The sequence below is a fragment of the Dromaius novaehollandiae genome, chromosome 3, assembly GCF_036370855.1.
Source record: "Dromaius novaehollandiae isolate bDroNov1 chromosome 3, bDroNov1.hap1, whole genome shotgun sequence".
Taxonomy (NCBI): Eukaryota; Metazoa; Chordata; class Aves; order Casuariiformes; family Dromaiidae; genus Dromaius; species Dromaius novaehollandiae.
In genome coordinates, this window is record NC_088100.1 from 74,540,484 (window position 1) to 74,567,016 (window position 26,533).

Sequence of the window (26,533 nt, forward strand, 5' to 3'; positions counted from 1 at the left end):
CACCATTATTGCTATGCTATGCAGCTTACCATGGTCATCAGCTTCCCTGCTATTACGTTCTCATTGCCATCTGTATACCAGAAGACTTAAATACACACACACACACACACACACACACACACACACACACACACACCCCAATAACAAAATTGCATAACAAGAATTTATGATGCATCTCATCATCCAAAGTTTGCTCTTGCACTTTCTGTCAACACTGGCTAGATTACTGATATTAACCCCTGCTATAAAGTGAACATTTTACACTGGTAACATTTTATGCTCTGGCTTCATTTGCCCTGGATGTTTCTACGGCTTTTGATAGGAGACTTCTGTCTTCAGACTTTGTGACTGAATGAATAAATATAAAATCAGCATTCACTATTTTTCACCTGCAAGGTTTCCTGCAGTTTAGATCAAATAAAGCATTACAGAGGCAATACATCAGACAGATTTGTGAGTAAAGACAAGCACAATGTTTTCAGGAAGGAGGATTTCAAAACAGAAAGTAGTACAATACAGTACAGCAGCTAAGAAATAGCCATGGGGGAAAATTGTTCATTGGCTTTAATCAGCAGGTATTCAAACTTTATTGCAAAGTCAAATTAGGGAATAGGAGAACTGTATAAAAATGGACACAGAAGTAACACAAAGCAAGCAGGGATGCAGGAAAGATAAGTTGTTTCCATTGAACAAAACTGAGAAGTTTGCTACGGAGATCCAATGATGTAAAGGAAGAAAAAAATTTAACTATGGACAGAAGTAGCTATATTGTAATTTTATAAATTATACAGAACAGTAGATTATTCACATCTTAAGGCAACTGGCATTTCTGCAAATCACAAGCTCTTTCCAAGAATAATTCCTATGTAATTTAGAGTAGTAACATTTTATAATATTGTAGCTTATAATAGAAAATAATACTATGACTTAATTGTACTCCAAATATAACATGGTATTTTGTATGTAATTATAATGTATTTGGTATGTTTTTCTAAATTGTGGCTATGTGTGGGGAGGTTATCATCTCCTTGCCGCTCTGATATAGCTAAATATCTCAATAACATTATGCAAATATCATTTCTAGGATAGCTGTCTTTCATTCCTTAGCAATAATTCAGCTGAAGTTTGAATCTTTAAGATTCTGTAATGACTGCATTCCTAAAGCCTTTTTCTTCTAACAATATGCAACACAAACTACATTCTACTTCCATTTGCAGGGTAAGCTTTTGCAATAGGAACATATACAGATTTTAATAACACATTTGAATGTGCATCCTTGAATTATTTTTCTGGCTGTATTTAAGGTGTGTATGTTTGATACTGTATCAAAAAAAAAAGAAAGAAAAAAAAATAAAACTGATGACACCAGTGTTATGAATCAATAACTGAAGAAGGAAATACAAGAGGTTTTCCTTCTTGCTACATTAAAAACTTGGGTATTTTCAAAGCAAGAGTAACAATATTTGAGACAAAACCTTGAAATAAAAGCAATCAGTACATGATATGGAAAATCCTAAACCCTAAACAAGCAAGTGGGATACAAAATATGTACAAGGGACATATAAGTACTACTTCTTTCCTTTTGACCATTCCAAACAGGAAGAGAACATTTTCTGACCTGCTTTTGAATGTAAGCTCCTCCTTGGTTCCTCGGGCCCCTCAATGGGTTGGTCAGCAAGAAAAACTCGTGCCTGGTCCACAGCATTAAGAATGGTTTGCTCCTTCTCCTTCAGTTCACGCCTCAGTGCCTTTTGCAAAAGGAAAAAAGAATGCCATTTGTAACCTGATGTTGTGAACAACAGACATTGTAACATCTTTTCCATTTTCACCGCTGTGACTAGACCTATCTGCTGAGTGAGTAATAGCCAACATTAAATTCAGACTGCAAGATAAAATTTACATTTTACGAAACAGAAATGGCAAGAAATGAATAAAGGGTAGAGATTTTTCTAAAATTAACTTGAAGAAAAGAATACAAGAAAGATGATGATGATAGGTTTTAAAACACTCACCTAAAGGAAACTATTATACTGGCCTTACAGAAAAGAACTTCAGAAGCTTCACTATTAGCATGATTGTTGATACAGATTGCTACAACAGATTTTTTTCTTTTTTTCTTTTTTGGGTAGCTGGCATAACAGAAAATTGATCCACTGAAACTTAAAAAGGTAATTTCACAACTGCTAATGAGAACTGCAAAAGCACTTTACATTCCTTAGAAAATGCTGCCTCTTATTCTGTTTCTTGTTTAATAATATTTTTAAAACTCAGAACATATTTAATCAGAACTAGGATGATGAAAACACTTTAGGAAAAGACATTCTTCAAATTATCCTAAAATATTTTAAGCCTTCTACACAGAAACAATTTCAATTTTTCTTAAAGATATTTTTCATGCTAATAGAAGTGAATTTCAGGATATTTTCTTCTCCAGTGCTTATGGGTTTTTTTTAAAGAGTTAAGTGTAACCATCCTTTTAAAAACAAACAAAAAAAGTATTCACGAGTCATCAACTGTAATAATGTTTTCTATTAAAAAATTGTGTGGAACAAAATGCTTAAAAGTATGAACCAATCCCAGATAGAAGGAATCTGCTTTGCATGAGTTATTTGTTTTACTTTCTACTAGTCTGAATACAAAAGAAGATATTTAAATATTAAAATGATGTGCTTAAATTTTTCAATGTATTTTTTTATCTCTATTATAAAAAATAAGGTTTATTTACTGATAAAAATGCAGTCCGTCCCCATTCCAGCTCAACAAAAGTAGTCAGTCAATGGAGTTCACAACGCTATATAACAAGATGAATGCTTTCCACTAGAGAAAATAGTTCCTAGAGGAAAATAAGGACTGAGAGTAGAAAAGGCTTCTCTTCCCCAGATTCCAGCCTATGGTGTAAAAGTGTTACAGTTGCACCAGAGCTATTAGCCAGTACTAATGGGAAGGAGGAGAAGTTCTGGATGGCTCAAGTTATTTCTGCTCTTCTCTCTACAAAACATGTTGAACTAGCACTGCCTCTAGAAACTAAATTCTTATTTTTCTCCAGATTCCTTGCTCAAGATTTTCTGAGGCAATTGCACATTTCTTTGTGCAAAAGGAAAAAGATTCTTTTGAAGAGAGGATCTTCAGAGGCATTTTTGAGAAGTGTTAAGGTGACAACAGGGCATCACATGAACTTACTCATTAAAGAGGAAGCGTCTAGAGCATGTAAAGCTCCACACGGATCCAACAGAACTAGCAATGGGATTTTTGCCTCAAGACTTTTCCACTACAAACAGTTCCAGATTTTGAAGAAGCTGTTTCAAAGTACTGACAAAGTCAGCTAATCCTTCCCTGATTTCCTGCCCAGGCTATTTTCTAATTTCTTACCCAAACATACAAAGACTACACATTTTAGCTGGAGTGAAACACAACAAAATGCTGCTGCACTCCTTTCACTATTTTTCCATGCCTTTCTTGCATCACTAGCACAGCCTCAGAAATTCACGACATTTTCACTAATGACATAATGAAACAAAAACATTCACAGAACACATGAAAACATTTCTTTCTAATACGGTATTTTCTTTGTGATCCCTGATCACCTAGAGACCAAGCAACTCAAATAAAAAAATTAAAGGCAACATAGCACATAACATTGAATACAGCAACTACAACCTGATTACCCTTCTCATTCTTTTAATGGCATTTCAGTATAAAACAAAAATATCTGTATTTTAAACTTCTGCCTAGAAATTCTGTCCTCAATCCTCACCAAACTAATTCTCAGCTTCTACACCTTCCTGAAGCACATCCCCAGCCATCTGGGAGCTAGTACTTCATTTTGTCCTGTCCGATTCATCACTTTTCTTTTTAGCAGTTATCTACCAACAACCATGCCCCTCTTCCAAAAATACTACTTTCTTCTGTCTTTCTGCTTTCCTACATGACTTGTCTACAGATACAGGAATTTCATTTCGCCAACTGTAATTATTTGCTTACCTGTTTTTTGAATCGGAGGGACTTGCCTCTCTTGAGCAAATCCTTTCAACTGTCTTTCTGTAATCTACTTATGAAAGAAGCCAAACCATCTGTTTTAAGTGTAGGATGGCAAAAAGTCAGCCTCTTAATCTCTCCTTACAATGCTGCTTCATCAGCAGAATCAGCATCAGCATCATAGTCATCGCCACAGTTATTCATGTTCATAATCCAAATCATTTGGCCTGGGCCCAGACATTCCTCAATAGGGAGATCTCCCTGCTTCTTCCTACATAATTTCAACCTTTTCCATCAAAATTCTTGCAAAACCCCTTATCTTGACTACTGAAAACCTCCATGCTTCCCACTACATTATCTCCTACAATATTCTTGTACCCAAGTGGGGACATTATGGGCTGGATGGGTGTACAGCCACATGGGTACAAAACTGACTGGATGATCGGGCTCAGCAGGTGGTGGTTAATGGGTTGTGCTTTGCGTGGAGGCCGGTAACAAGCAGAGTACCTCAGGGGTTTGTCCTGGGACCCAGCTGGTTCAACAGCTTTCTCTGGAGGTGGTGGCAGAGTGCGCTGTCATCAGGTTTGCAGACAACACCAAACTGGCGGGGGAACAGTTGATAGTCTTGAGGGCAGAGCTGCCATTCATGGGGACCTAGACAGGCCAGAGCAGTGGGCTGACCTTATAAAATACAACAGGGACAAACGCAAAGTCTTGTACCTGGGAAGGAATAACCCCCCTGCAGCAATCTTGGCTGGGAGCAGCTCTGTGGAAGGCCCTGGGTCTGGGCAGACAGTGAGTGCAGCAGGAGCCTGCAGTGCGCCCTGGCGGCGGCAAAGGCCACCAGCGTCCTGTGCTGTAGGAACAGCAGCACAGCCAGTTGATTAAAGGGAAGGGATTATTCCCCTCTACTCCGCACTCACTAGACCATATCTAGAAAACTCCTCAGCTTCAGGCCCCCCCAGTACAAGAATGAAACTTGATAAACTGGAGCAAATTCAGCAGAGAGCTACCAAGACGGTCAGGGGCTGGAGCATTTCCCTGTGCAGAGACTGAGGGAGCTGAGCTTGTTCAGACTGAAGAGGAGACAGTTTTGGAGCAATCAACAACTGCCTGCTGGTTCCTACGAGGAGGTTATACGTGCAGTTTCAAGACCTGAGTGAACAAAGCTCTGAGAACGCCAGTCTGAGTTCCCAGCTGAGACTGGGTTTGAGCAGGAGGAGGTTGGACTGCAGAGCTCCTGAGGTCCCTTCCAGCCTGAACGACCTTGTGGTTTAAAGCTATGCAGCTATACTTCTGGGTACGATGCTTGGACCAGGGCTGCCTGCTCTCTGAAGCTCTGTCCCCGTGCAATAAACACAAGCTTTTTTCAACTTCTATAATTTAGTCTCTGTACACTCAACTCCTTTTGTAACCTGAAAATCCTATATACTGCCACACACACACTTTCAGCTTTCCCAGGCTCTCCCACCAACAGTCCTGCTTGACTGCCACGCTCATTCTTTTAGCATCCCACATGCACTGAAAACAGTTGCCATAAAAATCTCACAGATGCCACCTTACTCTGCTGATCAGCAAGTCTCTTGCTGCCACAAACCCCCAAATTCCTGCTTCTTGACTTCAAGTGAGCAGGAAGAAAGATATTATTCTCCTCACCCCAAACTTAATTCTTTTATTCTCATCACCTCCCCGAATCCTTCCTTTCCTTCTTACTCTACTTCTGCTTCAATTAAAAAAAATGAAAATATGCTAACCTCCATTATGTTTAGGAACTTGTATTATATGGTCCTATCTTCAAACAGTCATCATTAACTATATTTTTTAATACAAAAAAATCTCTTCAGAATAGTGTTATCTCTACATTTTTTTAATAGCAGTAAGCAGAATCAGTCTTATTCTTCTTTGCGGGATTCAGTATATACTACACTCAATAACAAACAAAAATTTTGTAATTTACAAACAAAGCCCTACTTCGATAAAATACATATTTTTAGAGAAACTGAAGTATTCCAAAAGCAAAATTCCTTAAGAAATACAAGCCTTTCAAATCAGTACAGTGTATATCAATATTTTCATTTCACAGAACATATATCAGAATAAAGCTCTTTGAAATCATCCATATTTTACAAATCCTGAAAGCATTTCTGTATGTAGCAATTTGTCCCAGATTAAGAAGGAATATAGGAGGATGTTATCACTACTGTGCAATTAAGGTTGCATAGGTAACTTTTGAATGTAATTCTCTGTTTTGATGCTTTTGGTTATTAGAACCCAAGTAGATGCATAATTAAAATGCAATCTTAACTTTTAATTTCAAAAATGTTGCCAGAAAGGGACACTACTACTTGTGAAGTAGGAGATCTTTCTCCTTAGAATTATCCCTTAGGTTTTTTACTCCAAGCAGCTTCTCAGATATTTGCAAAGCATAAAAGAAAAAGAGGGCCATAAGATTTTGAACCTGCTCAGAAATTCCACCAGTTAGAAATGATCTAGAGATGGATCTCTTCTGCTGCCTCTCTCCTCCTCACTTACATATAAGTCTGTTCATCATTTTCCCCTGATGACCCTCAATCAAACCTCAACCTCACTGAACTAAGTGGCCTTGGATTTAATTCTCCATCCCCCATCCGCACCTCTGGAGCTGTTCAAACTGAGGATGACAATGCAAAGATTTTAAGACTACCATGACAATGAATAATCTAAGGACTTTGAAAATATATAGTTGGTCTGTTTGTATCATCAACTCTAAATCATCTGTGGCATTCCTCATCATTAATACCTCTTGACAAAGAAATCTTTTAGCATGAAAGGAACTTTGCATATGAAATATTAATACTGAATATTGAAATAATTCAGCAGTAACGGAAAGAACATCTTGAGAAAATCACATGCTTTCTTACATTACAGATATTCCAAATCTTTTCCTACTCTACAGACACAAAAAAACAGTTTCAGAAACAGCCACTCAGACTTGCATATCTTCATTTCTTGTCTCTTTAGTAATACTTTATTTATTTTGCTGTCTTTTTTCCCTGCCAGTGAACAAAAATAGCAAGGAGAGAACACGATGCAAGAATAACTAAATATATCAGTAGTACACTCTTGTCCTTCCAGAGAAACCTCTCTTCAAGAGAGCAAAAACAAAACAAAACAAAAAAAACAACCCCCCCCCACAACCCACTTAAATCTAACGTCTAGCTTAAATTTCATCAGTCTTGAGTGCCCTGAAGATAGGATTTCATTGGAAAAATCAGATCTACAAGAACACTACAGAGTAAAAATGAGTCATAAAAAAATAGTGAGGAACATAAAGGCTGTAATACTGAATTTTATTACTGTATTAAAGATTTTTATGCAATACTCAAGAAGTGCAATAATGTATTTTGAAGTTTTATTTAGTTCTGCAGAAGATACCTCCCAAATGGCTACTCGGAATGGATAGTCCTCTTTCAGTAGAGAGTTATATTACTGTGTCTCTTCATTCCCCCTTTTCTGTGATTCAGGACTAGAACAGTTAAAGCATTCCTAGGGCTTTGAACATTGCACAGGCTGTGCTTGAGGGAGCTGTAGCTAGCTATACTTTAGCTAAAGGAAAGTAGTAGAAAATTAGGACTAAAGTTTGGGTATAGATTAAATAAATAATAAAGCTATAGCAAAAGACATTCGGACTTACAGTGTTTGTCTTCATTTTGTGCCTTCTGAAGCGGCAACTCAAAACTTCGCACCTAAGCTGTTCACTAACAAGGTAAACACATAGATGCAAATATTTTGTTTGAGAGCCCCAGTAAGTATGCAGATGTCAACACAAAATGGAAATGAGAAGTCTGAGCACACACAATGCTCCTTTACATAAATAAAAATACAGTGACATTGTAAATACATATTGGTCATACAAAAAGAGACTTGATGCAATTTTAGTAGTAATTCATACCACCGTATTTCATACTACGGTCCTAAAGTGCACAATTACAGTATACTTTAAGCAGTGGTTTAAAAAACAAGTTTTACTTGCCTTATGGAAAGACCAGTGACAGATTATCAAGTTAGATGTCTATCCTTTCAACAGTTTTATTTCATTTGTAAATTCACTCTTAAATCCTACATAAGCCAAGACACAGATTCTTTTAAAGACTCTTAGAGAAAAAAAAAATCACTAATACCTTAAGACTTGGCATGCTGAAGCAGTGTCACACAAGCAGTTTTCAGAGCTGACCTTTAATAACACTAAACAAGAAAGATAATTCAGAAAATCCTCCTTTTAGCCTTGAAAAAATTCTTCTAGTGATAGACAGGGGCTCACAAAACTACTCTTTCAAATGTTTTATGCAGTATCACACTAAGCAAGAACTGATCAACAGCATCACAGCATTCATTTTGCAGATAGGAGGGACATCTTTCAAGTGTCTTGAAGATGACAAAGAACAATCCATGAACCCACTACACATAATTCTTCAGTCATCTACTGTTGATTCTCCTAGGGCAGAGAAAAGTGTTAGATCCCTGATTTATTGCCATCATTAGTCAATGATTTGCTGTCTATTTTGATTTGTTCCTCTTTCAGTAACTATGAAACTCACAGTTTTCCCATTATGACTTGGGAAGTTATATATTATTTATTGTTATACCAAGATAATCCAATCTATATGCCCTCTGTTCATTATAGAGGTCTATGATTTCTCATATTAAATTAACTCTTCTTTCAAGCTAACATTTTCTGACTTACTGCCTGAAATTATAAGCAAAGAATTTGTTAAACCAAGGCCTTCCAAGATTCCTTGTAGCTGGAGCTTTTCTACTCTTGAGAAATTACAATGCTAGAAAAACTCTGGCTATTCATGAATTATCACATACTTCCTTCAGTTAGAATCTTAAAATTATATTTGAACATAGTAAGTGGGCTTACAAGATTATGTACTGTCAATTTACAGTCTCTTTTTTCCCCTTTTGAATTGTACAGGCTTGTATAGAATAATTAGAGAAGCAGATCAGCTAATGGTTCCAATGGATGAAGGCAGAACTAATTTCAAAGAAAACACACAAGATGTTTCTTAAAACCAGAACATATTTGAACCAGGTTTCATTATGCACTCTTTCAAGGAAGAGAAAACGCATGTTACTGTAACTCATATCTGTTTATTACATTGTAGCTTCATGTGCCAATCAGCAGCTCCAGTGGCATTTAATTACTCAGTCACCTTTATTCTGCACCAGGTGCTTGAAAAACTTCTGTTACTTTTATACTCTAAACAGAAATGGGAAAATCATCCATGGCATATAATAGGATGGGGAGAACGATTAGGATGATTGAGAAAAGAGAAGTAGAAAAAGGTTGTTTATAAAGATCACTCAAAAATCAAGGTTGTGACCAAGTCTGTGTCAGCTGACTGCATCACTGAAGAATGAACTAGAAAGATATACATAGCAACATTTAAAAACTGTTCCTTCATGTCAGACACTATTTAGTATAACATACATGCATACAAATTCAAAAGTAAGTATTTTGGTCTCTGGGCACTTCTCTGTGTGAAAGTCAGTTTTCTAATGCTTTTATTCCAGCTGATACAGTGCACACTCAAATAAAGAGTAGTATTTCATTTGAGATGGTGCATTTCACTCTCTATTTACTTTTTGTTACTTCATATTCAATCTACATGGCAATAGAAATAGAGAAGGAGAAAAGGAGTACACAATACACAGCATGATACATAAAGACATCTGCAGCACACACAGGGCTTTGCAGAAGAGATCCAGCCCTACACCATGACCAACACCAGAATAAGGAAAGGACAGCACCAGAATAAGGAAAGGACAGCAAAGATCATAGTGAAAAAGAAGCTGTTTGCCTCAGTAATAAACAAACCTTGAGCATTTCAGATTTTTTTTTTTTTGAAATGAATCTAAACAAAAGATTAGGGCTTGGAGGTATATCCCACATCACTGGCAAAAGACTTGCCAAAAAGGACCAAAGACAAGTGAATAGCGAAGACTGCGTTCTTCTAAACTCTCAGTTTACCATTCACTGCTCACAGCCTCTATTGCTGTATAGAAAATAGAGTGGCAACAACTAGGGTTCATAAAACAAGAGAGGACCTAGGAGTCATAGCTGTAACAAATACATTTTCCCTCCATGCACAGGGAAACGAAAGCAGCAGCAGCATCAAGCAGCAACAGTTACAGGAATGTAAGGCCCCAGATGTGGGTGAAAGAAAGAATTAAAAGAAAGAATTAAACTATGCACACTGGGGATCTTTTACCAGAAGGCCAATAAATATTAGCTTACCTAACGCTTTCCCCCTTGATTCATCAAAAAAGATACTTCAGTCCAGAAATAGGGGTATTTCTTCACTAAGACTATTAGTCCCTTGATAAGTTCCCTTCCCGTTCCAGTATGTGGACGAGTGCATGTGCTCACGGTTCTTCACTGAAAATATCACTCACCTTCTGTGTACATGGTTATAGATATGCATTACATGATACAAGCATGTGTAAGTACTCCTCAAACTTAAAACTCTCTACAGTAATACAGCCTAGAGCCAAAGTGATAGGGGATGTAAACAATGCTCTATCATCTCCTGTTGAGAGCTACAGATATGAAATATAAAGCTTTTACTAATATTTTTAAAACTCTAGGAAACTGACAATCTCAAACTGCATCTTTTTAGATATTTATATGGTGATCTCTTAATTAAGCTTCCTCCTGAACTTGAAGTAGTTTAAAAAAAAAGAAAGAAAAAAAGGGAAGGTTATTTTCTACAATTCTTTTAATAGCATTCTAAAAGCATAAAAAGGCATTTTGAAACCTCTTTTGGCAAGTTTCCACTTACAATAATCTTGCAGAGACTTTGAAAGGACTCTTTTGGGCACTAAAAGAGAATCTGATACTACATCATCATGGTAGAGATAAACTTGGTTTTAATACAGATTGCGTTAAAAAAAGGACATGACTGAGTGCATTTCTTGCATTAAAGAGTATGAGGACACACTTTTTCTTAAAGAATAAATAAAATGATTAAAAAATAAAAAATATAAAAAATAAAATAAAGATTTCCACACAAAGTTATTTGCCCAAAGAGAACCTCTCATCTCTACAGGAAGAACTGCTGTAAGCCCTGCCTTCCCTAGAGAGGTCGCAGGATTTAAATCCAACTACTGAGGAAGGAATACGCTGCTTAATTGAGCAAAGGTTACAGAGAAAAGAGGCATAATGATGTGTATTAATATGCCTTCCAGTACCAACAATATTACATAATTCGATTTTGTATTTCCTAGCCCACTGAAAGCAGACTTCATTAACTTGTGTTTCTACGTCAATGATAACCAAGCCTTGGTTACCCTGAGAAGTTCAGAGGGCTCTACAGAATGTGAAGTTTTAGACACTGAAAACATGAAAGGCTTGTAACTATTTATTTACCAGACTTGGAACTAATTATGTATTTTGGAAAAATGAAACAAAACCCTCTGCAGCCTTGAGCTGCTGCCAAAGACACCATTATCTCCAGAGAAGTTTTGCTGAAATTTTATGTTGTTTTTTTTTTAACATAAAAGTAATCTGAAAAGACAAAGATCTCAGTGTTAACACAATTTCCTAGATGAATGATCTACTTAAGTCCTCAGAATCATGAAGATCCTATTTTGATGGGTCTTGAGTGTGCTACACACTTAGCACACATCCTCTGACCTTACCTTCTTTGTTTCTTTCTTTTTCAAGAAAGCTGCTTGTTGAATATTCAATACTTCACATTTGGCTGTACCTAGAACTACCTTCTATGACCAAGTTTTCTCTCTATCAATGACAGTATTGACATAGAACTACCAATGAAAGAAAACAAGATTGCTGTCCCATTATCATGTGCTCTAGTTCTTTAATGGAAAAAATGAGCAAAAGAATGATAAGAACAGAGAAGCACAAAATCTGCTAAAATATAATGCTTCTTTTGCTCATCCAGCTAGTTTCTAAGCTAACTCAGCACACACTGGTCCAAAGTCATAATATCACAGCTAAAATAAGGGCAGAAGAATCACTAAATTTGATGGCTCTAATAAAACTACACTAAAGAAGGGTATGAAAACAAGCTTGTTTTATATTACTATATAAAGGAAATTAAAAAAACCCTTTTTAATGGTGCCTTAAAAAATAATCTCTTTAGCATCCCTAAATTAACATTTAATACAAGAATTCATATAGGCTCCACTCCACAGACAACAGGAATGTCCAAGTCAGAGTGCAGAGTATGCATGTTAAAAATTGAAGAAACAATGTCCATAGTCCCTTTTACAGGTAGTAAATCATGTCTCCAGCAGATTTTAAAAAACACACATTGATACAGAGAAAGGGATGTTATGCCTTCATCATCTTTCTTTAGCTCAGTGCTATTCTGTCTTCGTTAAGCTGGACAAACGACTGTAGAGAAAGAGAAGCTCTTCAATCTTTTTGTTCTTAGGGTGAAGGAAAAAAGTATTTACTTTTACAGAACAGCAGTAACACTACAGCTAGCAGTGGAACCAATTTTCAAATACCAAACTGCTTTTAAGTACGCATTCAGTTTTACAGCAAAGGAGTACAATGTGATTGTGTGAAGGACAACTAATGCCATCAAGTTTTACTATGAAAACATGAGAACCATCTCATATCAACAACCCTGAAAAGACAAAAACCTTCCCCCCCCTTTTTTTCTTTTTTAATTTTGAAGAAAAGTCTGGTCTAGGTGTGCAGGGCAGAAAGAAAAAAGAACATACAACTTCTCCAGGAAAAATCCAAAACAGAAGATTACACAGTTTATAATAAAATGATTAACCAGCAAGTTGTGATGTTAATACATACTTGTTTCAACAATCATAGATGATCAAACTTTCCATTTTAGACCAGACTCAAATAGCAGCACTTTAAAAGTGAGATAACCTTGAACACTAGCCAAGGTTTAAAACAAATTTGAGAAGAAAATGCCAGCTACTACATCATCTACCTAGTACATGAATATTTTCTCTGCTTTTTTTGTTTGTTTTTTTAAGACAAATGTGCCTACATACGGCTGTAAAATAGTTCATTGTGCCCTAATTTTCATGAATTATTAACAGCAATGTACTCAATAATATAAGTCCTATAATTCTCACTTCCCATATTATACACCGGACAGGCAGCAAGTGTTCTGCATCCATGATAGAAGAACAGGTTATTGGTACTGATGTGCTCCTTACTGCAGGAAAGGCGCACCTAAGCACCAACCCACAGATAAGGAAAACTGAGCAGCAATTGAAAGTTTCCCTTCTTATTCTTGACTTCATTACTGGTTTTAGAAATGCTACTGATTAGATACGTTCCCATAAGAACCCAACAATTTAAAAATGAACAGTATAGCAAAAATAGCATGTTTCCAGCTCCTTTGAGGCATTCAGGTATTGCCCTGTCATTGACCAATATCAGCAGACTAGAAAAATGACAAGTTAGGATGTAGCAATTGCTTTAGAATTACTTTGTAATTTATTACTTTTACAGTTAGCCGAAAGGACAGAAGATGATGCAGGGCTAGATCAATTTATACACCAGCTACTCTGTCTCAATCACTTAAGCAGGACATGGAGGTCAACTTCAAAAAGGTCCTCTCCTTGACAAGTCACTGGATGAGAGAAGGGATCTAAAAATCTGACATGAGATGCAAAGGCTTTAAAAAAGGCTCAGAGCCCCTGTAATCACTATTACACTTTTAATATAAGCATGTGACCTAGAAACCTTTGAGAACAATTCTGGAAAATAAATAAATTGACCAAACAGAAACAATATATATAAGAAACCCCAGTATCTCCTCATTCCTCCATCTCCAGAGCAGCCTCTTCTCTTAAGGAAGATTTTCTGGCTTCTATTGCTACCACAAGTATTTAAAGGGACTATGACAAAAAGTCCACTATTTGTCCAAAAAAAGTACTCCACAACCTGCAACCTTTTCTTTTTTTTAATATAAGAAATAGTAGCAGTCTTCGACCTAGCTGTGAACTGCACGGATTTTTTTTAATTAAAATGTTGTTTTAAAGAAAAAAAAATTCACCAACCATGCCAGTTTAGATATGCATGCCAAAAGAAATAATGACAGATTTTCTGCCATTGAATGGTTGACTCAAGTACGTGGAAAAACATCTATCATTCCTATTCATACAAAGCTTTTGTTTAATGTTGATAGTGGAAGTATATATAAACTAAAGACATGTTCCAGTACAGTAGAAAACAAAAGTGATTTGATAATACCCATGGAATCAGCATGAAAATGAATTATGTCAGTAATACTTAAGAGAATTATCCCTTCTGTAACTATATGGAATTAGAATAAACTCCACCAAGCATGTAAGTCTAGGGCAAACAGATCATGGATTTCCATGATGAACACTCCTTCAAATCAGTTCTTTAATATTCAGGTCCTGAGGATTATGTACTCTGAAAGCAGCAGAGGCATTCACGTAAACCTCTGACAGAAGAAAGGAAGAGCAGTACCCCTAGCTACTTGTCCCATTTGGTTTCTTATGTGCCCCAGCATCTGCTACTGGCTGCTCGCAGAAAGAGGACAACAGGTTGTATGAAACATATGGACAAAGGAGACCCTTTATTCTAATATGTAATGTATAATAGTACAAGAACTGTAGTCTAAATAGGAGACTAAGAAAACAGCCAAAATGCAATGCAGGCCTGGCAGTTAAAATTCTGCCTGTCCCCCCCGCCCCAACCAACACCGCCCACAACCACATCATCATACAGCGCCAGACAAAGCATTGCAGTGGGGCTATCTCAATGGCATTTTAAGAGATTACATTCTTTAAACTCAGTCTTCAAGATGCAGCAGTATAACATCAAAATAAGGATCCTTCCACTGCAGATGAAATATTTTTGCAGAGCTATCAGTGAAATGGAAGTTGTGTTTCTTCTGAAGCCTTTGTCAAAGTTTTACCTCCTTTGAAGAAGCAAAGAAAACGTGTGGCCTAAATCTCATTAGCTGCAAACTGTAAAACTGCACTGTGCAAGATATAGAATAGCATAACCTGAGAAAAGTTTTACTACTCAGTGTCAAATTCACATCTCTTCTTTATGGGCAGCAACTGGTACAACCTCTGCTTTTTATAACAGAAAATATTCACAGGGAAAGGAGGGGAGGAAATCATTAAAAGAAGCATTACTTTTTATGTATTCTGAACAAGCAATGTCTCCAGCCAGACATAAGACACGCAAAACATCTGCTGCATACTAAACGGATTATTACTTAATTTAGCAATAACACTGAAATATTCTATTAGCACCAGTAACCACTCATCTCTCCAGCTTCTCACATTGTTTTCCTTCACCATGCAATAGTACCATCTACCTCTTCAACATAACAGAGGTAAATACTTCCCCTTTCTTTGCCTGCCAGAAGCAGACAGGCTTGGGTTTGTTCAGTCTGCACCATTACTAAGCACTGACAAAAGTCACCATTGACAGGCCTTAAGAGTCCAGCTTCGTACTGAGATAGCAATACCACTAACAAGCTGGATGCTGCACTGTTGTTCTTTGGAGTAGTTAAACTCAGGTCACCTTTTACTCTTTGGAGGGGATTGAAATTACTTCTGCATTTCTTCAAATAAACAAACAACTGTCAGTGAAAAAGAATCCTGCAAAAGGTTTGCACTGGTGTGCAAAAGTTACCCTGAAGGGAAAGGGTTCATTCTGTTTGGTCTCATAAGCTGTTCTAGTATTAAGTGGTACCCATTATCTTTTTGCAAAGTTCTTGGGAAAGATGTTTAACAGCTGCAGTTTAAATTCTACATGCTGCAGAGCAACTTTACGATATGCAGCTCTATGGATATTTATTCAATGTATGAAGTTGTATGAAGATAGGAAGTGCTCTGTGAGCATGCCCATGTCCCACATATTTGGCAGAGAATGCCATGTGATTAAAAATAAATAGATAAATAAAATCTTTTAAGTCAATGATAGTCTTATGTGGGGTTTACTCTAGCTGCCTCAAGACTTACTTTTGATGAGCTCACAGTAAACCATTATGTACATATCAACTTGCCATAAAAATCATTTTAGTCCTCCCCAAATTAATCCTGCCTTCTACCAATGGCCTCCCCCTTGGCAGCGAGTACAAGCCAGTTGGGGGACAAATGCCATGAGAGCAGCTGCACTGGGTCAGCGCAAGGTCCTATAACCCATCAACCAGGGCTGACTGCAAAAGCAGTGTCAATCAAACGACGCCCAAAGTGGAAATCAATGACTCAAGATTATCACCAAAAGCTCAATCTAGAAATGAAATAAAACAAAACAAATTTTCCTCTTTCAAACAGAATTCCTTACTGTGTTTGCCTCAGGATCTATTTCACGTTTTTGAATTACACGCACCTCTCCCTAATTCCCCAAATCATCTAACCTACATCACCAAGATCTACCTCTCCCCCTAGTCCCTTTCTAGTCTTCGCTTTTCTCCTACAGCTTGTTTTCAAAGCTTTCTAAACTGAAGGAGGCTTCATAAAGCTCATACCACATAGCTGGTTACTGTGACATGATAGACCACATTGGATCTGCAGTACTGACACTTCTCCAAAATTTTTTTTCTCTCTGGTGCACTGGCATTTCTAGCATCTGCTCAGTATTAAAAAGCCTCTGTAAAGCAACCACTGCAAAAAATAAACAACGTTTGAGATGGGAAATATGCTACTCCAGACAAATTACTATGCTGTGACAAAGCATAGATTAAAAACGACGACAAAAACATGAACAAAAAAGGAGCAGCTGAGGGTTTTCCCTCATCATTACACACCGAAAACAAAAAACAAACAGAACTAGGAGCTTTTTGTGCCGTCTTAAACAGGGTATGGCCAAACTCATAACAACACAAGCCTGCACAGCTTTATTAGTTCCATTTCTGCCTCTGCAAACTAAACTTGTCAAGGACAATGACCTTGCCGGGTTTTTAAATTTTCAAATAAGTGAGCTAATGGTATTTCACAAAAATAACAGAAAATCCATCTGTAACTCTAAGTTAAACTAAGCAGATAAAAATAAAAATCCTAGAACTACATAAAAAATGAGTGCTTTCAGCCAACCCTACCAACAAGAAACTAAGAATAAAACATTGCTTGGCATTCAGTATACATATTTTTATAAAAATGGTGGGTAAAGGTGATTGAAAATTCTCACCAGTATTTTGCAAATTGTGTTAAATCATGCAATTACAGGGTCCAGCCCTCTTACTATCCAACCGAGTTTGTTGTTTGATTATTTTAACTTAACCTGATGTTTTCAATACAAAAATTTGAAATTTAAATAAACCAGAGAAAGAAGTTTAAAAAAAATGAATGCAAAGAGAAATCATTGCTTTATTTCTCCATGTCATGAGTTCTTATAATATCTCTTCACATAAATCATATTCTTTGTTCAAAAATAATTGTATGAAGATGGTTTATTGCAAGTTTGAAAGAAAAAGCCCTGTAGAACCATATGGCAAAAGATGTCACTAACCCCACACAGCAGTTTTCTACTTATGAACAAGAAATCATTCAGTACAACTTGCACTAATTTGGGATCAACTGTACTGACTTAGTGAAAGAGACTAGTGCTTAAAAAAGCATACTTCCACGAAGCAAGGCAATACTAAGCTAATTCAGCTATACAGGCACTTTCCCACAAAAGGAAGCTATATCAGAGAGACCATGATACTTTTACTACCTATGCTTACACATTTCATTTCCTTTCTCTGCTTTGATTTCCCAGTATGAAAAGGATTTTTTTTTAAACTATTCAGGCAAAGAATTGGCATATTTTCCAAATAATAAAACCAATACTTTTTAAAAAAACTGGTGTGGCGGAGGTGCTTGTTTTAAATATACCGTGGGTTTGCTGGTTTGTTTTTATATGCCGTGCTGTGTTCATCACTGGTTATTCCTTCGTGTACATTGGCTCCACAATTTTAGACCCAGCGTTAAGAAAAATAACTTTCCCTCTGCCAGTGCTGCTGCACCACCACCATGCAAAGCAGGAATAGGAGGACACAGGTGAACAAATCGTTTGAAAAGCTGAAACTAAATTATGCTCAGACTAAGAATCTCTAAGCAAGCTAGGGGTGTCAGAAGGCATTATCTCCATGCTGATACAGAAGAGCACAAGATCATCAAAAAATCACCCCGAACAAAGCTGACCTATTGGAAATATTTCAATAATTTCAATGAAGAATGACTGCCTTGAAGCTGCAGACTTTTCAAAACACTTCTCTTGCTCCATATGTGTCACCTTCTCTCTGGTCACCTCTGTCCACCGCACCAAGCTCTGAGCTATCTCAGCTAAGCAAACGCAAGCGCGACAGAGAACTGCAGATCGCCGGCACCTTGCTCGTGTTGGAGAAGCTGCTACCCTATCAGCTCTTGTAGCAACTCCATGCAGCCACTAAGCAGAACTGCAGAACGAATTCATCTTTGCGGAATGACAAAACTGAAGTTTTAAGTAATACAGATGCAGTTTTCAAGGAAACATTTATTGGGCTCCCCTCTCCAAGAAAGGCTACTGCCGAAGTACATTAGCTGGCACCTCCACTAACGCTCATAGAAGAAAAGCTATAGAAGCGTTTAACACTACTATTCTTTCAATAAGCTGTAAAGGTTGGGTTGGGTATGTATTACTGTCAGTAATAGTTCATCTTTCAGCCCAGTTTTTCCAGTGTAGTCCTTTTTTCACATGGATGATTGGACATAAGTTCTGCATGAGCTTCAGAGAAGTATTCTGGGTATTTGTTACTCTGTAAGCATCTTCTCAGCTGGCTTATATTTATTTGTACGGGCCCAGCACTGACCACGTTGTCACTACTAAAGTAGTAATTCCAATTAAAGGGCACCCAAAAATATTAAGGCTGCATAAGCCAATCAGAAATCAAGGTGCTAGTACAGCTTTGCTGCAGTGGCAATGATAGCCTCATCGCAAACTTATATACTCTTCCCCTGCCCGCAATGTCCTTCATACTTTGAAGGACTAATGTCAGTCAAATGCAACCAATAGAAAGGTTAGTTCTACATATCTTTTTTCCCTTCCTTATTCAGAATACAGGCCAAACACGTACCTAACACAAAAAGGGTGAAAACCACTGTGGCTTTTCAGTTTCATAGACTCATCTATTTAGTGTCTACATTGTATATATTTAAGACCTACTTTTTTAAAAAAACCATTCCTTTCAAGAGATCAGCAAAAATAACAAAGATGTTATGTCCAGTCTACAAGTATGGCATGAAAGCGAGGAATAATGAAGTACAAGTGCCATGAGAAAAGTTCCTGAGTGAGGGAAGGAAAAAAATCCCAATATTTATCTTAATAACCTGGGTTCTGGTACCTTACCGACACAAGTATCCTCATATGCCTCACTTCCAGCTTTCTACAGCTGGGAGTGTAACAGTAACTCAGATAGAGGAGCACCGAACTTCAGATTACCTCCACACAGGAGTCATCCTCCTTCTTCTATCCAAAAAATGAACTAACATGAGAATAGCTAAACACAACAGTGTAATGCAGTCTGAAGCTGCCCAGTTCATTTGTGCTGTGAGAGCAATGTAACTGCTATCAGCTAGAGCTCTGCACAGACTAATTTACTTTATGGAAAAACTGGTTTATTACTAGCATGTGTGTCTATGCTGCACTGCTGGGGGGGCATGCCCTGTTTGTTTTGTATGAAGGGAAAAGTGGAAAGACTTTGATCACCAGAAACTCACAGAAAAAGGGGGAACTAAGAAGGAAAGGCTTTTTAACACTCCTTAGCAAGGGAAATAACCTTCACCAGCAAGATGTTGTTCCTTCTTCACTCTGGATTCAGAACCTCACAACTGTTTTCAGAGTCTCGGCTACATGGAGCTTTACAGATTTGCCTTGCTACTGGAAAGCCTGTCTCACTTGCTTTCTGTGCTTCCCACTCCTGCTCACATCCTTCCCTTGGGAGGGAGGCTGCTGTGTGGGTTTGGTGTGCGTGTGAAGAGAAGACAGCGTGGCTACCTTGTGGCTCTGGAAATAACCACAGAAGCAAAGCACAACACACAAATGCTGATCATGCCTTATATGAAACTACACAGCTGTACATGCCTGTTTATGACTTCTAAAAGTCCCTTAAGGCCTCACATGTCTAATCCAACATTGACATCCTTCAAACTCAGTCCATGAATGCAATGGTGGGGACAGAAACAAGCAGCTTCTGGACGTGGGCATGTCCCTTGGCACAATGCTTATGGGCTAAAGCGAAGGAAACTACTCCGGTATCTGCCTAGGAGAGAAGCTGCACTTGTAGTTTAAGTGCAGGCTAAGCAGCGCTAACTGACAGTCAGCAGTCAAGCTTTGATGAGGCACCAGGGAGTCCACCATGAGAAAACAGGCCAAAATACAAAAAGAAATTTTAAGTAATCTCCTATTTAGAATCCAGGAGACTAAAAAAGTGCATTGTTTGACTAATCCAACCTTGAGCCAAATACCAGCTTAAGCTCACTCTGCACACATATTATGAACACATTCATTCTTCCAAGGCCATATAAAAGATTTTGTCATACTTTGTAAGCAACTATTCTAAGCTTTTTGTTTTCCTCCCTCTTCCCTCACTTTTTATACTATAAATTCCAGACTTTGTTATAATTTGTAAATATAGCCTTACATTATAAACAGTAAGCGTATAGTTTTGACACATTCCAGATTGTGCCACTCAAGTAACACTCCCTAAAGAGATCCTGAAATCCTGCATATAGTTTCAATTCCCCCTCTAGCTACCTCTGTAAGACTCAGAGTGGTCTCAGCCTTCTATTTCTTCTAGCAGTCAAATGAGCATCACCAGGCCTTAAAATGCTATAGAAGAAAATAAAATTAAAATGGTATTTTCTGTCAACTTCACAGGAGTAAATTAGCTCCAGATACTTTTGAGAAGTAACCACATAATGCTTTTGTCGCCTACATTTTTTGTCTCAACCTTGAAATCATTAGCAGTTTGAAGCTAAATTCTCTCTCAAAAGCACAAGAGACTTTCACATTTAAATTTTGAAACAGAACTGTGGGACCACTACGATGAATATACATGACTCCCTTCTTTGTGCATTTAAGCAGAAAAAAAACATGAATTTTTAAGTGCTGTTCACAATGAACCAACAGATCAATAGTCCTCTACATAAGAAACCCAAGCACTGCCTGTTTTAATGCCTCAAGCCTAACAGCTTTCTAAATCCTCACAATTAGAAGAAATACATATTGTCCCACGTCCTCATTCATTTTTATTCATATGGAAAAGCAGCCAGGATTACCAAGCACCTAACTCTGGAAAAAATATAATAAGCTTAGAAGATACAAACTTCTAAGATACGATATTTATGCTACAACTTTGTGTTAGTAACTTTTCTTCTAAATTGAGAGTGTACTCAATTGAGAGCGTACTCACTGCTGCAGCAGCGGAAAACAAGAAAAAAGTTATTTGAAGTCATGTTTTCAGTCAGAGCACAGGGACTCGCTTCTAGATCACCAGTCAATAAGGCTTCTGAAAGCACAGCAGCCAGCTGCGATGGCACATGCCACCCACGCCGCCGCCACCAGCATGAAACACTGCAGAGCAGGTCCCTGCTTTGAAACTCTATTTGGAAAATAACAAGCGCAGAATGTACGGGCACAGCCATCAGACACCATCAGTAACTATTCAAAAATTACATCTTCTACACACACACACGGACCACGAAAAACTGACTGAGTAGAAATCAAGCTACATGCCACTGCGTAGTGCTTTGGTTATATTCTACGGTACCAGCTGTATGTATTAACTTTGAGATCCCTAGGGCACTCAAGAACAAAGCTAAAAAACTTAAAAGAAGTCTCAGTCTCAGCATGGAATTTTTGCTTGCATTGGTTTATCTTTTTGCAAGTTCTTCTTAGATTTCTCTTAGGAACCCAGCTTCCAAAGAGATTTACCAAAGTCGCTCTTCACTACGAGCTCATCTTGTACAGTGATAAATAAACTTAGTCCTTGCCTAGCAAAGCAATCAGAGAAAATCAAAAACACACAGAATTTGTCTACAGAATTTGTTACATCCTTACAGCTAGGCATGTGGTTAGCACGCCTAACTAGCTTCCCTCTTTCCTTTCAGAGACATCAAATTGCCACGTTTTCAGCATTTTTTCAGTTGAGGCGTTTCTTTCCTGACTAGAATCTGAGCCCTTTCGAGACAGTTCTTCACTCAATCATTAAAAAAAAAAACAAAAAACAAAAAACAAAAAACCCCCACATCCTTCATATGTGAGGGTTAATCTCAAAGTGAATGAATGTGGAGTGTATAAAAGCCAGAGCAGCAGAAAAAAAGAAAATTGTTAGAAGATGACGTAGAGCAATATTTAACTGAAAAATAATGTATGCTTTCCAGTAATTTCCTTAAAACTATCTCATTTACTGTTTTCTCTTTGTTTACTGCTAATCCTATATTCTTGCCGACCCGTTTCACTGACTTAAGGAAGATACACCATTAAAAGTAGTGATTTCATTGAATCTCTGAAGTTCCTGTTGATACAGATAATTTTAATTTACACCCAAGTGAATCGCACATTTATAAAGTATCTTGTTTTAAATGACTGTAAAATCATAAGCACAGTCCTTTCATTAATCAAAATGTCTTATTTTATCTTTTAGAAATGTTCTTCAAGCATGTAAGTTACAAAACAGCTGTTTCAGGGGAGGGGAAGTCTTCTGTTAAAAAAAATACTGTGTTTTTACTGTTTACGCCATCAAACACTGGTCCAAATCATTCTTTTCACATTATACATTCATTTAACAAGAAAGGTCCAAAAAATTAGAATCATACTGTAAAATACGTAAGTTATTAGCATCAGCAAGCTATTAAGAAACAGTCTTTCATAAGACCTATAAAAAGTTTTCTGTTGAACAGGCTGTGCCTACGCATTTAAGTAACAGCCTTCACTGACTACAAGTTGTGTCCTGTGCAGCTTCCTATACACGCACCTCTTAAACCTGCCTGCAGAGAAACAGGATATAGGGATGCCCAAACAGCCATCTGTCTTTAGCACAATGATGTGTCAGCAATAGTACAGCATATCCAACAACCATAAGCTAAAATTAAGGCCAACATTCATATGCTGAGGAACCAGAAGAGGCTGCTCATGTCACAGAAATTCCTGTACAAGTATTTTCTAATTGGCAGAGCAGGCTGCAAAGCTTCTCAGCCAGTTAATACACAGTACTTGCAATCACTTTAGAAAATAGTCACGTCACTACCAGCCTTGACATCATATATTACACCATTATTTAGTGAGAAGATAGAAAGGACCTTCAAGGAATCTCCAGCTTTGTACAGGATGCTTTTAAAATGTCCTATTGCATCACAGAGAGTAAATTATAAGCAAGAATATCAAGTCAACATGTAAAATAGCTTTTAATAAATGGGTGGTTTTGAGAACAACATTGCACTCTTTCCAGAAAGAGATGCCTAAAAGCACAGAAGCAAACAACAGACACATGCCATCTTGAACAAGCAAATATTTCTATCCAAATTTTATTGAGTAGAATGCAGTAAAGCATCTATTAAAACAAATCTTTCTCAGTAAATCTATGAGGAATGAGTGAACACATATTGCAAACTTATCAGGCACTGCTCTACATGGCTGAATTGTACTCATACACTACTGTCATGCCTACACAACCCTGAGTCCTCTGATGTGGACAACCCATTCATGATACTTCAGGGGATTATAGAAAAGAAGCTTCAGAAGAGGAGGACTCAAGGTCCAAATCTGATTAAAAGAAGAAACCCTACCTTCTCTCCCCCATAACAATTAATCAGCTTCAGATAAAATTTACAGTCCATTAAAAAGTTGAAATCCTTACTCTTTGAGCAACACTGACATGAGTCCTACACTGCCATTATTTGGTGACCACTCAAACTTTCTCCATACATTTTTCATTCAGAGAGCACTCTGCTAGAGAGAAGGAGACTATAAATTTAGACAGAGTTAAGGAAAGAGCAGACTTTTTGGTGTAGAATTCCAGACTCCTCATCAAGATAAAAAAAATGAAGTTAGCTTGAGCTAACTTTGCTGAAAAATTCAAATGAGAGATCCATATGCACATGAAGTCCAATAAACAGATCAGATTAAAGCGTAACTCGATGATTTAAGAGTCTCAAAAGAAAAAATATATATTCTCTTCTATAGGTAGAAGTAGTACATAAGGACCTCTAGCAGTTGAAATTGTACAAGTGGAATCTAAAATACAGTAGGATCTCTTTCTGAAGCACAACACTGAATTTACTTTGCAGTGAGTATGTGCAAGCACAGACATAACTTTCAGCAGTTTTCCCAAAAGAAGAGGCCCCAAAGTACCATCATAAATTTAGATCCCTTTTGGCTGCTAAGTTCAAAGACCAGCGCTTCAGAAAACAAAGCTTCTTCTAGTAATATTCCTAATAGTTTCCCAACACATCAGGCTAACCAAAATGGATGAGAGAACTCCACTTAGTCTACGTCAGAAGATACATCTATATGTATGGTAACCTTCTGGGAACAGCTAAGAGCTGAGATTAGGAGTTTCTTTAAATAAAAAAAATAAAAAATAAATAAAATAAACTTGTAAGATTATCTTGCTCATTAAACCAAGTAATATCTACCCTTTCATTTCATCAGCACTCTAAAAAACAAGCAAAAACGACTATAAGAAGAAAAAAAGCAGAAACCTATTCCCTCCTCTATTTTCTACATACATTTCTAAGGCTAGGCTTTAATCTCAGCAATCTGAATGAAAAAGGAGTGGGTGGCTGCCATGGCAACACAGTTTTTTCCGATCTATTGCAAATGTTCCTACAGTGGATTACTGGCTGTAATAACAAGGGATTGAGGATCCAACAGTTTAGGAGTTAACTGGAATAAATATTCTCCTCCTCTAAAGAGTCTGCCTGCAGCAACAGGAAGTAAAATCTAGATAAAAATACCCTTAACAAAAAAATAGAACGGATTCTTTGACAATCCATGTCTGCAATTGCAGTCCAGCCTTGCACTTAAAGCTTCAGAGGGCTTTTAATGTGGTAGCAGAGTTTCTTTATTGTATATTTAAGAATATGGAGCACATCATAAACTAACGTTCCTGGCTCTGTTTTATCCAGTAACAAAGATGGATGTGAAAGTCTATCCTGTGAAAATGCACAATGAAAGACGATAAAACTCTCTAGTGCTTGTGCAACATTCATAAGGAAAAGCATCAGTTATGTAAACAGGTTTTCGTAAGATTTGGAGTAATCCCTGCAAGCTCTGTCCCAATGACAAATGAACAGCTTTGCTAAACACATTCTCTCCCTGCTCCAATTTATCAGAACAAATCACAGAGACCTGGGAAGATTCTAGGATTACACAGAAACCATCTCAAACTTGTTTCAGTACAGGCAAGGGATGAGCAGGACAAGGTTTTGAGCTCTGCCTGATACAGGCTATTAAAGCTCCTGAAAAAACATGGCAGTAGCCACTGAATCCTAGTGGCTCTCTAGCGGTTCTCTACAGTTCGAAAAACAGATTCTCTGCTACTCTGCTGTTAGGTTTTGTTGTTGTTGTTGTTGTTGTTGTTGTTTTTTCCTGGCTCTCTGCAGTTGGAAAAATAGATTTCAGCAAAAGCAATATTTACATTCAGAGAAATGTCCTGCCCCATTTCCTTGTACCAGTCTGTATTTCTGTGACCCAAAGTGAAAGCTTATCTGTTAGGTTTCAGATAATAGCTTCCATTTTCTAACACAGCTGAAACACAAACTCATCTTAAAAAAAGCATACACAACAAGCTAGACTAAAGTCCCTGAACACTTTCTAGCAGTTTCAGCTTAGAAAAAAAAAGACCTTGGAGTCTCACTGACAGTTCTCTGAAATCACTGGCTCAATATGCAGCAGCAACCAAAAAAGCCAATAAAATGTTGAGCATCATCAGAAAGTTGCCGAGGACAAGACACAAAGCCATTGCTGTGTACAGTATAAAATGCTGATGCTACCTCACCTTAAATACTGTGTGCAATATCGGTCACCACATCTCAAGGAGGACACAGTGGAGTTGGAAAATGCACAGAACAACAGAGGTGTTTAAGGGAATTCAGCAGCAGTCTTACGGGGAAAGATTAAAAATTGGGGGAGGAGAAGGTTCAAAGGAGGTACGATAAAGGTTTCAAAATCATGAAGAGATTGGACAAATAAATGAAGAACTGTTATACACTGAATCCCACAGTACTACAACAAAGGGCATTTACACTTTAAAAACAGAAGATCAGTTTAAGAACATAAATAGTAGAGGTGTGGTTTTGTTCTGTTTTTTTACTGTTGCGCGGTTTGTTGCGGGGGGAGGATGCTAAACAGAATTAATGGTGAGCATCTGGCATCTATATGGTCACGGGAAGTTGTTGAGGCAGAGAATATTAGCAAGCTTGAACAGAAATTAGACAAATTAATTGGAAACAGGTCCAAAACAGATACTACAAAAAGCAGAGTTGGGATATACTCTTTACCATCCTTTATCCCATGATAGCGGATGGTTAGGGAGTAGAAGAGGAACAGATCACACACAGTGGG

At 37.5% G+C, this 26,533-nt stretch overlaps 1 protein-coding gene across 9 annotated transcripts in view; it reads right to left on the reverse strand.

Annotated features, from left to right (window-relative positions):
- The window catches only part of UTRN (utrophin), a 391,474-nt gene that overhangs the window by 99,132 nt on the left and 265,809 nt on the right, over positions 1-26,533 (reverse strand). For all 9 annotated transcript variants that reach the window (XM_026109804.2, XM_064509199.1, XM_026109805.2 and 6 more), the window contains one exon: positions 1,619-1,748. In XM_026109804.2, coding sequence (XP_025965589.1) covers positions 1,619-1,748 — 130 coding nt within the window. The remainder of the gene's footprint in view (positions 1-1,618; positions 1,749-26,533) is intronic.